General features: G+C 51.7%; 1 protein-coding gene across 2 annotated transcripts in view; it reads right to left on the reverse strand.

The window, feature by feature from the left end:
- Positions 1 to 13,273, reverse strand: part of LOC311445806 (rho GTPase-activating protein 39-like) — a 50,075-nt gene that overhangs the window by 17,000 nt on the left and 19,802 nt on the right. For both annotated transcript variants that reach the window (XM_084538296.1, XM_084538297.1), the window contains exons 2-3: positions 11,544 to 11,939; positions 3,381 to 4,689 (exon numbers count right to left, since the gene is read on the reverse strand). In XM_084538296.1, the coding sequence (XP_084394422.1) occupies positions 3,381 to 4,689; positions 11,544 to 11,939 (1,705 nt within the window). The remainder of the gene's footprint in view (positions 1 to 3,380; positions 4,690 to 11,543; positions 11,940 to 13,273) is intronic.

Genomic DNA, 13,273 nt, shown 5'->3' on the forward strand with positions numbered 1-13,273 from the left:
TGGGGCTGGCTCTTACTGTAACCTACAGAAGCAGCACGACCTCCTGATGAACACGCCCAGCCCCGCAGCATCCTCGGAGAAGATCCAGGCTGCGGATACAGACCTGGCGCTCCTGCAAGTGCCACTGCACAGGACTCAGGGACACCTCTGCAATGGATCCCTACTTCTCCAAATTAAATTAGAATTGTTCAAAAGTACTGTTTTAGTTTTTCTCTTCTTCAGAGGAGCACAGACAGTTGATCTCCACACATGCTCTCTACCAACCCAACTTATCTGCTCCAGGTACAAGCCCTCTGATCACAAGCGTACAGACACCAGCAGCAGAGACAAAGGCCTTCCTTCCTCCCAGACTCCATGGGCAGTTTTTACATGCAGCACTTGTCCGTTCTTCTTCCCCAGCCATCTCTAAGGATAACTAGATAATTAGAGCTTTGGCATCACTGATCCCAAGAAAATTATGGGTAATAACTACTTGTGAGGAAAAGACACTCATTTTGCTTGTCTCAAATTCTCTATTTTGGATGGAAGTGGCAGCCTGGGACATGTACTGAACTCCAGCACCCAACAAGTTGTTATAAGAAACAGACTTTTTTGTTAGACTTGAAAATCCCACATACAGCAACTAAGTGCTGAACAGCCCACATTTCACTCTGTGTTCTCCAAGGAGATCTCAGCAAGAAGGAAAAAGCCAAACAAGATAACATTGACATTTTTGGTTTTTAAAGGAAAACAAAAATCCTGTAAGCTTTTTTTCATGGCAAAACCAAAATGAAACAGAACGTATGTTTTCCTGTCATTGCAGATTACCTTTAACTTGCATGCCACTCTGGATTCCAGACCTGGCCCACAATCAACCCCAAAAGACACGCTACTTCTTAAACATCCAGAGCAAGTCAGTAATCTCCTTTTTAGTAAGGAGGAACTGCTGAACTCATGACAGAGGCTTGTGTGGTCCAACCCTTCCCTATCTTACACCCAACATGTACCTACATGTGGATGACAGTATCAGCACACATCACACTCCATCTCTTACTGCCAGCCTCTGGCACAATCATTTTTGGTTTTCTGCTTCATTCTGCTTCTTTTTCATCCCTTGAGTTACCCCTCCATCTCCACACCATCTCTGTGCTGTCTAAAAGTCACTGCCTGCAGTTCTCCCTGCCATCTGCATCCTCAGTCCACCTTTTATGCCCAGGGCTGCTTTTCCTCCTACCACTCTATTTACTCCTTCAGCTTGTCGTTTCTGAGGATCCACCTCCTCATGCTCTCCAGAGGTTCAAGCAGGCTCTTGCTTCTCTCCTCTTCACTCTCTAGAGTTTATCTCTAAAATCAGCTCACTCAACTACTCAGCTATTACAGTTGTGCTGACAACACACATTCACCTCTGCTCAGCCTGTCCTAAAACTTCTGCCCACCTTCCTGAGATAATTAATTTCCTCTTCTCCCAATTCTCATCCCCACCACACAGGTCCAGTGTAGGATATTGCTAGTGACTCAATCTCTGCGCTGCCATTTTCATAGTAGGCAGCAATTGTATCTCAGATCATTTCTGAATACAGATTGTTTAGGGACTCATCTTTACCGCATGATCCATCTCCTCACATCTTCCACTTTATTCTCCTTCTTTGTCCTACCCACATACGAAGTATTCTTAATTTTCAAGGTTATTTACAGTCTATGCCCAACCCATCTCCTGTGCATCATCAAGACTCAGCTCTGCCCTGTCACTGTGATGAGGTGTAACACATCCTGAAGATGGGATAGCAGCCTTCCAGCAAGTCTAAAGAGGTTATGAAATAAAACTGCTGAACTATCTGTAACACATGAGTCATGTGTAAGCTCAAACTACCCTGTGCCTGAAAAATGGAAAACGGAGGAAAAGTGACTTCAGTTTTAAAAAGGTTTTCAGGTGAAACCCAGGCACTACCAGTCAGAAATGATAATAAAGAGAACGCACACTGAAATCTGATACAGCAGGGACGTGTCTGCCTGGCTCTTAGAGAGCAGTTACACCTCACTCATCTACTGGAGCAATCCAGAATGGTCAGGGAGCTTTGCTAAGTTTCTTCATGAAAGGTCAGGGACTGATAAATAGGAGAAAAGAGAGAACAAAGGGTTAAAAATAACTAGTCACTTCCCATGCTGGAGGGCTGTTATCAGCTGCATCCTACAGAAGAGATGCAGAGACCTGGGCTGTGCAGTAGTGGTGAAATAACTGGAAAAGTAAGCAAAGAGAAAAAGACAAAACCTGCACGGGGTATTAATATTATTTATTATAAGCTAAATCTGAACTAAAACCATACAGCATGAAGTTCCTCCAAGTCCAAGCAGGAGAAAAGATGGCAAACTAAATCCTGAAGAAGTGTAGGATTTAGTAGAGAAAAGTAAGGTAGAAGTAAGAGTAAGGTAGGGAAAAAATGGATTCATTGTGCAGTCATGCTTATGGGCTCTAAAATAGGTATTTTCACCAAGAATCTGCTGGGGACATGATCAACAGCTTTCTGAATATTTCAATTCAATGCTCAGTGGGGATCAGAAGGGAGAACAGAATATAAGGCAGCGAACAAGAGAAGATGCTGCCATGTTACCATACAAATCCTGACGCCTGTATCCTGTTCACCACTGGTTCTGACCATCGCAGCTCAAAGAGGACATGGGAGGGCTACCAAAGGATAAACAAGCACCACTAAAATGACCAACCAGACAGCAGATTTACAATGACCAAATGAATGCCTTTTAACAGCAGGTATAATTCTACCACTGAACTCTCTGCCATGAGGTGCTGTGGGGACTCAAAGTGAGGAGGCTCCAAAAGGCGGCCAGCCCAAGCCATCAAGCCATGGCAGAAAAGCTCATCAGGGATTACTAAACCAACAAAGTTTCAGATGCAAGCTGTTGGCTCTGTGCTGTGGCATGCTGGCAGGACATGACAGGAGAAGCAGAGCTGCCACCTCACTGTGTTTTTTCCCCTCATTTTTTTCTGATCACCCTGAGCATGTTGGACACCTGACCTGACCCATCTGGATCCTTCTGAGCGCTTATGGCCTGGCATCTGTCTTTACACTCTCAGAGAAAGGGTGTTTTGCTCTGTTTGGACAGAGCTTAAGCACAAGACAAATAACTTGGCACAACACAAATAACACAGCAGTGCTGAGGGCTTGCTGGACAGGCATACAATGCCCTCCCCCATCCGCACGCTCCTCTCACACCACTGGGGTCTCCACCTGTGGAGCTCTGAAGTTCTGTAAGCCATTGCTGTTCTGCAGGCACACTGTTCTGTGCTCAGCACATCTGCTAAATCCACCCATGAGAGGACCAGGCTCAGCATCACACAGTCTAGCACAGACATATGAATTAACCCGATGCAGGTTGGGAGGTACCTGGGAAGAACGACGCATAGCACCTGATGAAGACAAACTTGTCTGGCTGGTCACATTCTTTTCTAAAGAATCTATTTTCTCAAAAGTCCTCTTCTGCCTCACTGTGTCCTGTGGAGCAGCCACTTCATTGGGAAAGCTGCCCCTGCTCTCCATGCCCGGTCTGTACAGAGACCTATTACTAGCCGAGACGTCATCCCTTGAGCTCCGGTTGATGCATTTTTTTAAGTGGTCTGACTGGAATCTGACTTTGCTGCTCTCTGCTGGGATGCCACCCTCCAGACTTTGAGCATCAAGGCTGGCTTTGCTTCCCCGGCAAGCTGCTGACCTGCCCACCACAGCACGCATCTCAGCAATCAGCTTATCATTCAAAGCCGTGAGCTCACTGCTGCTGCCCACAGAGCCAGGTCTTCCCTGACCTGCCCCATGCCTCCTTCCTTTCCTTTTTCTCAAACTTGGAGAAGGGCCAGTCGAGTAACCAGAGTCCTGGTGGCTTATACCAGTTTGGTACTCTTGAGTTTGCAGGCTGCTCTGTCGACTGTGGTGGGCTTCTATGCTCTTGAGGACATTGGCTTCCAAGATCCTCCAAGACTGCTTGAAGCTGTCCTTTGAAGAAAGCTGACCGGGCAGTTTAGTAGAAGCATCAGCAGTTGCAGCAGCAGAGTGGGAGAGTTTGGAAGACTGATCAATGTTGACCATGTGTTTTATGTATTCTTTGCCAGCCGGACTGTATTCAGTGGAAGAAGGATTTCTGGCATGCTTCTTTGCACTTTGCTGCTGTTGTATACTTGGATGCTGTAACAGTTTGGTTGGTTGCAGCTGCTTCTTTAAGCTATTGCTCGGTGACCTTGGTGGAGACATCCCACTCATACTCATGCTTTCAGTGTCCATATCTACTGGTGGCTCATCGTAAATGGGAGACTCTAAAGATGGCTCATCGTATATAGGTGCAGGGGACGCATACTTGGGGGATGCAGGCTGGGGAGTTCCTGCCTGGCTCCTTGGAGGTGTTGGAGAAGTTGGACCATTCATCAGCACAAGGCAAAACCCACCATTCTCTGTCTTTTTGATCTGCATAGACTGCTTTGCTTCTCCTGCAGGCATTTGCTTGGCGGCTCCAGGGCTCTGGGACATAGACTGAGGCTGAGCATATATAGCTGCTTTTGGAAGAGATTTTTGGCTGTTGGCCTCTGGAGCACTCTGCAGCTGAAGGGAACTGCTTGAAGAGCCCTGTACCTGCTTTAAACTGTTCACTTTGACCAACATGGCTGCTTTCGTTCCTGGCACAGGCTGCCAGTGGGTAGGAGTGTCCCTAAAGGAAAAAAAGACACAAATATAGAGTTATTTAAGAATTATGTTAACTTATCCCTATGTCTATGTTAACTTAATCCCCTATGTCTGCCCAAATACCAGACTGTTAGTCTCAAAGCGCCTGGAGATTCCCTAAGCAGTTATATCAGCTCCTCATTGTTTTTTTCCTGGAGATCCCCCTTCCTGAAACAGATTGTTGCTATGCACATGAGAACTCTGAGTTACGAACAGCAGCACAACGACATGGAACAAGTTCATACTTGTCCTACTACAAGCTGTCCGATATCAGGAGCACCAAGACAGGAGACAACCTCCTCTTCCCAAGTCTCATCAGACAGCACGACCAGCTGAAGACCAGCGAGCTGTTCTGAACTACTCAAGCAGTGAGCTGAAAAATAATCCCAAGTGTCTGTCTTTGGACTGCCAAATTACAACAGCAGAGCAGAGATTTTCTCAATCTATGTTACAGCAAAACCTATGAAGTATACAGGAGGTGCAAAGGGGTGTATGTCCTCAGCTCCTGGGGTGTGGTAAATCTGTACAGAGCATGCTTTCAGTCTGGTACAGATGCCCTCCAATCTGGTTCCCTTGGCCAAACTTCCTGGCTCCACTCAGCTCTCACGGCTTTGAAATCCTCTTCTGCTAGGGGTATTCCCTGCCTGGTGACGGTGCTCAGCATCCACCACAACCCAGCATGCTCACTGCAACCTCCCAGCCCCACAGGCGCGTTCTGCAGCGTAATAATGACCCCCCCCCCCCCCCCGGCAGTATCTACAGTCAGTCATTTGTGGGCTCTGAGGAAAAGGGAAAGAAAAGGCTGTTGAACCAGCCTGAGATTTCAGGTCTTAAAAGTCACCACTGTCCCCTGGAAAAGTCCCCTTGAATCTGGCCCGTTTTCTTGCACTCTCTCCATGCATCCACTATCAGGCATCACCAGGTAAGACGCAAGGGTGCACTGCGTGTCCCTGGCTGGAACAGGAGGTGCTCCCATGGCACCTTCAAAGCCATTTTTCCCTATTTGAGCCTTGCCACTTGCTCCCATCCCTGTGGCCTCCGTGAAGGTGTGAGACCCACCACCCCTGCATGTCCAGGGCTGCCTCTTGGCCGCCTGGAGATGCCAGTGCCTGCCTGCACCATCCTCCTCGAGCCCTGTGGGATTTATCATGACATCCCAACCCTCTGTTGCTCTGCACCTGCTCTCCAGAGACCTTCCTCTGCTGAGTCCCAGCCATCACTCAGCACAGTTTCTCAGAGACATGCAGGGACCAGGCAGGGTAACAGTAGGAGGGGGTCACCATTCTCTGGGGTGGCTTTCATGGGTCCCTGCCTGGGGGCTGCATGCACCAGACCTGGCCTGAGCACTTTCATCCTGCACATGGCCAAGCAGGGGCACTGCTGAAAACCCGGCTGTTCCTAGAAGAGCTCCTGAACCAACCTGAAGAACCAGAGCAGCAACATTTGTTATGCTTTTAAATGAGCCTTTTTGACACCCACCCCTCTGCTTGGCTGTACCAGCAGCTGGCAAGGAGGTGAGCCTGGCAAGGAGCCACGCTAAGGACAAGCACAGCAGATCTGTTGCTTGGCTGGAGGGCTGCCATGGAGCTCAACACCAGAGGCACAGAACAAACCTGTACGGCTGAGATGTTCACCAGTAGGTTGGTAAGTGACCAATGTGACTCAGCTGTCTGCTCTCTGCCAGCCCAAAGCAGCATTCATGTCTGGACCAGCACCATCCCTCTGCAGGGTCCCTCTCGCTCTCCCCAGGACTGTGGCAAGGAGCCCTGACCACCACAGATGGTCTCCTTGGGTGCTGCAGGGCTGCGATGCCATCTGAAGGACCCTGCTCTATCACATTTTTCTGCAAGATGCGTGAAGAAGAGCGAAGCCCTTGACTTGGCCCTGTATGCCCTTGGAATAGCAATGAGGGATCTGACTGGGAAAAACGCAGGTGCTGCGCTCCCTTGGGAGGAAGAGCTCCCTGCGTGAGACCTGACCCAGATGACAGCTCCCTGCTGCCCTGTGTCCTTCCCAGGTCCTGAGAGCAGCCATTCCACCCCTCGCCCGGTCCTCCCTTCAGAGAGGAATTTGCACATAAAACTCAACTTCACAAAATTCTGTGATTGCTTTGTCTGCTGTTTAGCTATTTCTCACATTCAAAACAAAAGGAGATGGGTTGCCTCAGAGAGCTACACCTGGACACAACGGCCTGGAGAAGAACCCCCTGAACAGCTGCTTTCTCTGTCTTTGTCATTTCTTTGGGTGTTGACACCTACGAAACCTCCAGAGTTGGCATAGCCCAGCATTAATCTGCCCCTTCCACTCCTGTCAGCTAAAAAGGGATGACTTACCAGGCCCTTTTGTGTTACAGCTGAGCAGTGTGGCCAGGCAGGGAGGGCTGGGACGCTGCCCAGCCTCAGAGGCAGGAGGTGAGCAAAGCCACTGCACTGCTGCTGCTCCCCAGCCGGCTGTGGCCACCATTTGGGCGTTAGAACTGGATCAGATCCACGAGCATTTCCCCTTGCTCCCCAGCAGCACCCCCAGGGTGTCCCTGCGGGAACAGCAGAGCTGTGCTGCTCCAGCCAGGCCATGGCCACCATGCCCAGCAGCTTTGTAAGGTGATGGAATCACAGAATAAAAAGGTTGGAAGAGATCTTCAGGATCACCCTACTACCACTGATGGAGAAGTGCAGTCCCTAAACACGTACTGTATCTGAGGGTGCCGGCCTGATCTCAAGCACAGCATGCCATCTCCAGCCTCTCTGCCAGCTGGACGTCAGCAGTTAAGAGGCACCACCGTGGAAAGAACAAGGCCTTTCTAAAAAGGCCATTTCCACAATCATAAACAAGCTCTTGGTTCTGCATCCTGCTTTCCTCAACCCCATCCCTGGATGGGGAAAAGACCAAGCAGAGGGAACTGGGACTTCTTGACTTCCCAGCATGGAGAAAGGCTCAGCCTCCTTCTGAGCAGTAAAAACCCTGACAGAAAGTGGAGCTAGCAGTGGAGAGACGTTCTAGCACAGCCTCTCTGCTGTGCTCTTAAGCCACCAGCAGAAGAGACCCAGCTGAGTCCCCTGAGAGGCTTCTTTCGAGGAATGCTTTCAAGTAGCTCCAATATAAACACTGCAGCCCAGCACTGGCTTTCCCAGCCCGCACCCAACTCCAGCAGCTCTCACCAGGCTCCAGTTACTGCTTCTGCACTCCCCATTGTTTGCTCTTCCCTCCCAGCAGCCTGCAGAAAAGGCCCCCACACCTCAGCTCTGCCCTTTCCAGCAGTCATTTTCCTGGTGCTTTCCTCGAGGCAAATAAACAGGGCTGTTTGTTTTTCAGGGTTGTTTGTATTTCAGTGGCATGGCCACTGCCACCTGGGGTGTCCACGCTGGACATGGGAGTGGAGACCACCACGGGCTGCAGAGGTGAGCCACCCAAATTTGGGTCTGCAGGACTCAAGAAGAGCTCTGTGGGCATGTGTGAAGCCCTGCACGTGGGTCCTGCCCCACAGCCAGCGGCATAGATGTGGAAGGAAACAAGCCTGTATTAGTGTTTCTTGTTCAATTATGAAGAACTTAATATCGGCATTACACCGGGACCCTTCCTGTGGCATTATTTACAGGAGCTGTAAAGCCCCTGACAAGGTAGAGGAGAGTCGAGAAGAGGCTGAGGTACCTTCACAGGCTCTGTTCACCTCTGTGTCACACATCCCCTCTGACGCTCCTTCCAGCACACCCTGCTGGCATGATAAGACCAAACCGTGCCTTTCCCCACTGCCTACAAAATCCCCTTCTCTGTCCCAGCCCACAACGCTGAGCTGTGGCAAGGATGGGCTATGAGGGGACAGCAGCACAACCCCAGCTGCAGCCCACGCAGCAGGGACCTGGGCCTGTCCTGTCCCGGGGGAACGGGACATTCCTAGGGACAGTGCTTTTCCACCCCAAGGACTTTGAGATGCTGCATTATTGCAAGGGGGAACCCTGGAAACCCCGTCCAAAGAAAGTGGTGCTGGGAGAACCACAGGAGGAGAAGAGAGCTGGCACAGCAAGGCTGGGAAAGGCAGAGCCCGCCTGCAGCCCTGAGCTGCGAAGTGCACGATCACTGCAGAGCAGCACGGGGGCAAGGCCGTCCTCAGCTGGCCCCATCACCCTGTCCCCAGCCCTCTCACCCGAGGTCCCCTGAGCTCCAGCAGATGGCAGGGGGCTCACAGGATACTTCCAGGATACCGTCCTCAGCCCCACGTCAGTCTCATGTTCCCCAAGGAACACATCCAGCATTTCCGGAGCTCAAATAACAGAGACAGCTAACAAAGGTGGATTGGGAGCCGAGACACCAACCCAACCGCCCTCCTGTTGCTCCAGGATGAGGTTCCTGGGCTCACACTGACTCTCTCCAGGATCTCCCAACAAATTCAGTTTCCCAGGAGCAGCAGCATCTCCAGCAGCACCCGTTTCCAGACACGAGGAGCCATTTTCCCACACCAACAGCAGCAAGTGAAAGCAGCTGCCATTTCCACAGGGAGGTCAGCCTCCCAGTGCTGCCTGTGCAGCAAAGGGCCGGTCTCCAGAGAGGCTGCTCCGAGCTTGTGTGATCGAGAGAGCAGAAAAAGCAGCAGCAAGCAGTGGGGCGGTGAGGGAGAGGACGTGATCAGCACGTAGGAGGGCACGAGTGCAGCGTGCTTGAGGATGTCAAGAGCAGCACCCAAATCTAGCAGTGCTGATGCACAAGAGAGGAAGGGTGGGACACAACAGGCTGCTAAAAGAATAAGAAAAAAAATCAACTGCAAAGTATTGCTGAAAAAGAGGACGAAATTCCTTTTCCCAGCTCCCTGTAGCATGTGCTAGCAGGAGGCCACTCCTGGGGATCACGCTGATCTCCTCTGTCCTCTCCATCTACTGTGAGACAACAAGCATAAAGGGAAGAAAAACAAATTGTCCGTGCTGCTGATAGAGACAAAAATGAAACAGTCTCAAGTGCAGGTACCTATAAAGATGTCAAATGCTACCGACAGCACTCAACGTATTTGCCTTCTGTTTATACAGCTGTAACCCTGCCGAGGAAGAAAGGACATGCTTAAGTTTGTCTTTGGAGAAAAATGCAGACAAAAGAGCTGAGAAGCTGTTGCTGTTACTAGACCAGACACCCTTGCAAGGGTCTTAGATCCCACCTGGGAACCCTTGCTTTGGGCTCAGCTCCTCGCTCACCATTTTATGAGCTAGAAAAAGGCAATAAATCTCTCCTAGAGTGTCAGACTCGGGTAGAGCAAGTGTTCTCTGCACCAAAACCAGACATGCTAACAACTGCTCACAAATGGCTGAGACTACGTGTGATGGATGTGCAAAGAAACAGCACTTGACATCCTTGCAGGAAAACATCTTCTGTAAGCAAATGCTGTTGGCTTACTGGTATGGAGATCTGGAAAAGCAACACAAGACCGAGCAGTGTGTTAGGTCCCAGAAGTGGCTTAGGTGACACACACGCCTTCCCCAGCACCTGCCCTGCAGCATTTTGTCAGAGGCTGAAGATGTCCCAAGGTTGCTGATACAGCCTGGGATCAGGCAGGGAGGTCAGGGGACCCTTCGGGAATGCTAAGCCCACTCATCCATGACCACAGGGTGCGACTGAAGGGAACTGGGTGTTGGGAGCTACCACGGTTCAGCCCAAGGCGTCCCTCACTGTACTATCTGCTCCTGACCTCTCTGGGATCACCCTCTGGCCAGGTCTGAAACTCAGACGGGCTGCTCACAGGGCAGGAGGCACTGGAGGTGTCACAGGCACCAGCAAAGCTCCAGGCTTCTTCTGGTACATCACCAGATTTTAAGTGAACATACAGGAACTTTCCACGGGGCAGTGGGCAGATGATAAACCTCAGCTTACAGCTCTCTAGAGCAGACATTTTCCAGAATCGCCATCCTGCAAGGTTTTTTCATCTCTCCCCACCAGCACCATGCACACAGTGATGTGACCTTGATCCCAAAAGCAAGGTGTGAAAGACACCTAGCCTGCTGTATTCACCCTCTCCAAATGCTGCAGGAAGTACACAGGATCGGAGAACTGTCGGGGTGGCGGGAGCACCAGACTCGCCCTAGCACTACTCTAGCCCTGGGGTGAATCACTTCTCCTTAGCGTGACTCAGCAGCACTCACTGCACAGCCTCCCCGGCCATTTGCACCCTGTTCCCTGTGGCAGGATGATGCCCAGACAGGGCACGGAGGAGGCAGGGAGGGCAGCCAAAGGCAGCAAGGGGCACGGACCAGGGAGGGGATGCTTTTATGCAGCTCAAGTTGGCAAAGTTTCAATACGAAAGCAGTTCAATTGTTAGACTGGTTTGAGTGCAAGAAAATCTCTCAGCCAAACAAAATAGCATCCCGTTATTGTTCTTTCTTTGCAGGGTAGATGCAAGCAAGTGGCTGTGCTCTGTCCCCTGCAGCCCTCCTCTGCCCTGGCTGAGCTGCAGGGAAGGAAAGAGCCAGAGCAGCCAGACTCACCCATGCCCTTGCAGGGCAGCTTGGCCACCCTGGCAAACCGTGCCATGTGCCCACCACCGGTGTCCAGCAGAGCTTTCATTGAAGCAGCGAGCAGCCCTGCCCATCCCCTCTCCTCCCACTGAGCGCAAAGGAGTCTGTGGCAATCACATTTTCATCTGTGTGTGCATGGCGTCCTACACAAATGAGGATGCTCAAGTGGTACTGTAGTGGTGAAAGGCGACAGCTTTACCTGGGGCAGGATGAGGACAGCATGTGGTGGTGACCACAGGCCTACCAGCACTGCACCCACCTGGCCTTGTGCAGCTTTCCCAGCCCCGTGTGTCGGTGCCTGCCCAGGGACAGAAGCCACCCAGTAAATATAAACCAAAACTCTCTCTACCTGCCCGTGTCCAGCCTCTTCTCGGCAGCGCAGTCCCCTTTGGCCCTCTCCATTTCCTGCAGCAGGGCTACAGGGACCGGGGTGCTCCTGCTGTCGCTGCCGCCGCTGCCCCGGTGCTGCCGGCCCTGGCAGTCGGGCTGAGAGCGCTTCATAGCCTGGAGCTGTGCCAGGGGCACGATGTCGCAGCCCTGGGGCCGGTGCCACACCGTCTGCCGCGTGATGGCATTGTAGTAGTAGAAGCGGTTGTTGTTGTGATCGAAGAGCTCCCACCACTGCTTCTGGTCCGACTGGCGCACCTTCAGGTTGGGAGGGGGCTCCCAGCCGCATTCACCGGTGGCCAGGTTGACGTACATCCGCTCCTGGGAGCGGGGCTCGATGATCTCCACCCAGTCCGAGCTGTGGGGGAATAAGAGCTGGGTTAGTGCAGGATAGGGGTGCGGGGGGTGTCCGGGAGCCTTGCCCCCTCACTAAGCTGGGACAAGCAGTGCAGGGACAGCCCCGTGGGGTAGCGAGGCGAGCAGCAGAAGCAGCTCTCACCCCTATGTGCAACCCTTCCTCCTCCCCAGCGCCTGCCTCTGTAGGGCAGAGCAGCACATTGGCATTGTGGTGATGGAGGTGCTGGGCCGTGTGGTCCTGATCCACGCCAGCAGTGGTGCCATTGGGTACAACAAGGACGTGTAAGGGTGGACAAGCAGGCAGCGAAGTAAAATGTCAGCAATATTAACTCTGATGCCATTCACATCCTGTAAACTCGGCTGGCCCTACAAAACCCACCCTGGCAGAACTGGCAGCTCCCCCTCGCTCCATCCTCTAGTCAGAACTAGATTCCCGTTTGATTTAAGGTGTACCAGCCCCTCGTGCCATGGCTCAGGGGTGGGAAGCACAGCGTGAGGTCACTGCTCTTATCGAGGACACCGTGAACTGCAAAGGGGCGTCATCCATAAAAATGACATAAAAGAGGAAAACGATGGCAGCAGAAGAGCCTAGCAGTGCTGGGAGGAGACTTCCCAGGATACAGCAGCAAGGAAGTCCAGATAGGAACTGGAAAAGTGGCTCTGATGGACAGCCAGAGGAGCTCAGAAGGGTACAGACGGCACGGTGACCTCTGAGAGCACCAGAAACCCTCACACGATGACAGAGATCAACTGGAAAATGGGCACAACCAGAGGTGGACTAAAAGGGGACTCAGACCCATGCTTCTGAGCATTTCTGGTGGGGAGAGCTGCGGCTGGCGCTGAGCACAGCATGCTGCCCATGTGAGGCTGGGAGAGGAAGGCAGGCATGGTGTGACACCACACACCACAGCCTCACAGAAACACTCGCTTGGGCAGAGGGGTGAGAGCAGGGAGGCCGTTACACAGTGTTTACTTGGCAGAACAAAAAACACCCCTCAAGCTGAGCCATCAAACTGTAACATTCGAGAGCACGACGGTTTTGATCTGTTTTGCCCGCAACCGGAGTAGCAAAGATCTGAGACACCGACCAGCCCCACCAGCGCGGGTGCTTCTTGGGAGAGAGGAGAGGTCAGCTATTTTATGTTAAGTGCAAGCTATTGAAAATAACGAATTCTTCTCATGGCACCCGGCCATGACTGAGTGTGTGTTGCTAACTATAGTCTTCCGTTTTAACAAGCCCACATTTATCTTTGCGTGCAAAGACATGTAAGTAGACGCCTTGGGTTGGTGACCTCTTTGCTCCCCTTAAATTTGAGTCTGAGGATTACCAAGCTG

The sequence above is a fragment of the Aythya ferina genome, assembly GCF_964211825.1.
Source record: "Aythya ferina genome assembly, chromosome: 16".
Lineage (NCBI taxonomy): Eukaryota > Metazoa > Chordata > Aves > Anseriformes > Anatidae > Aythya > Aythya ferina.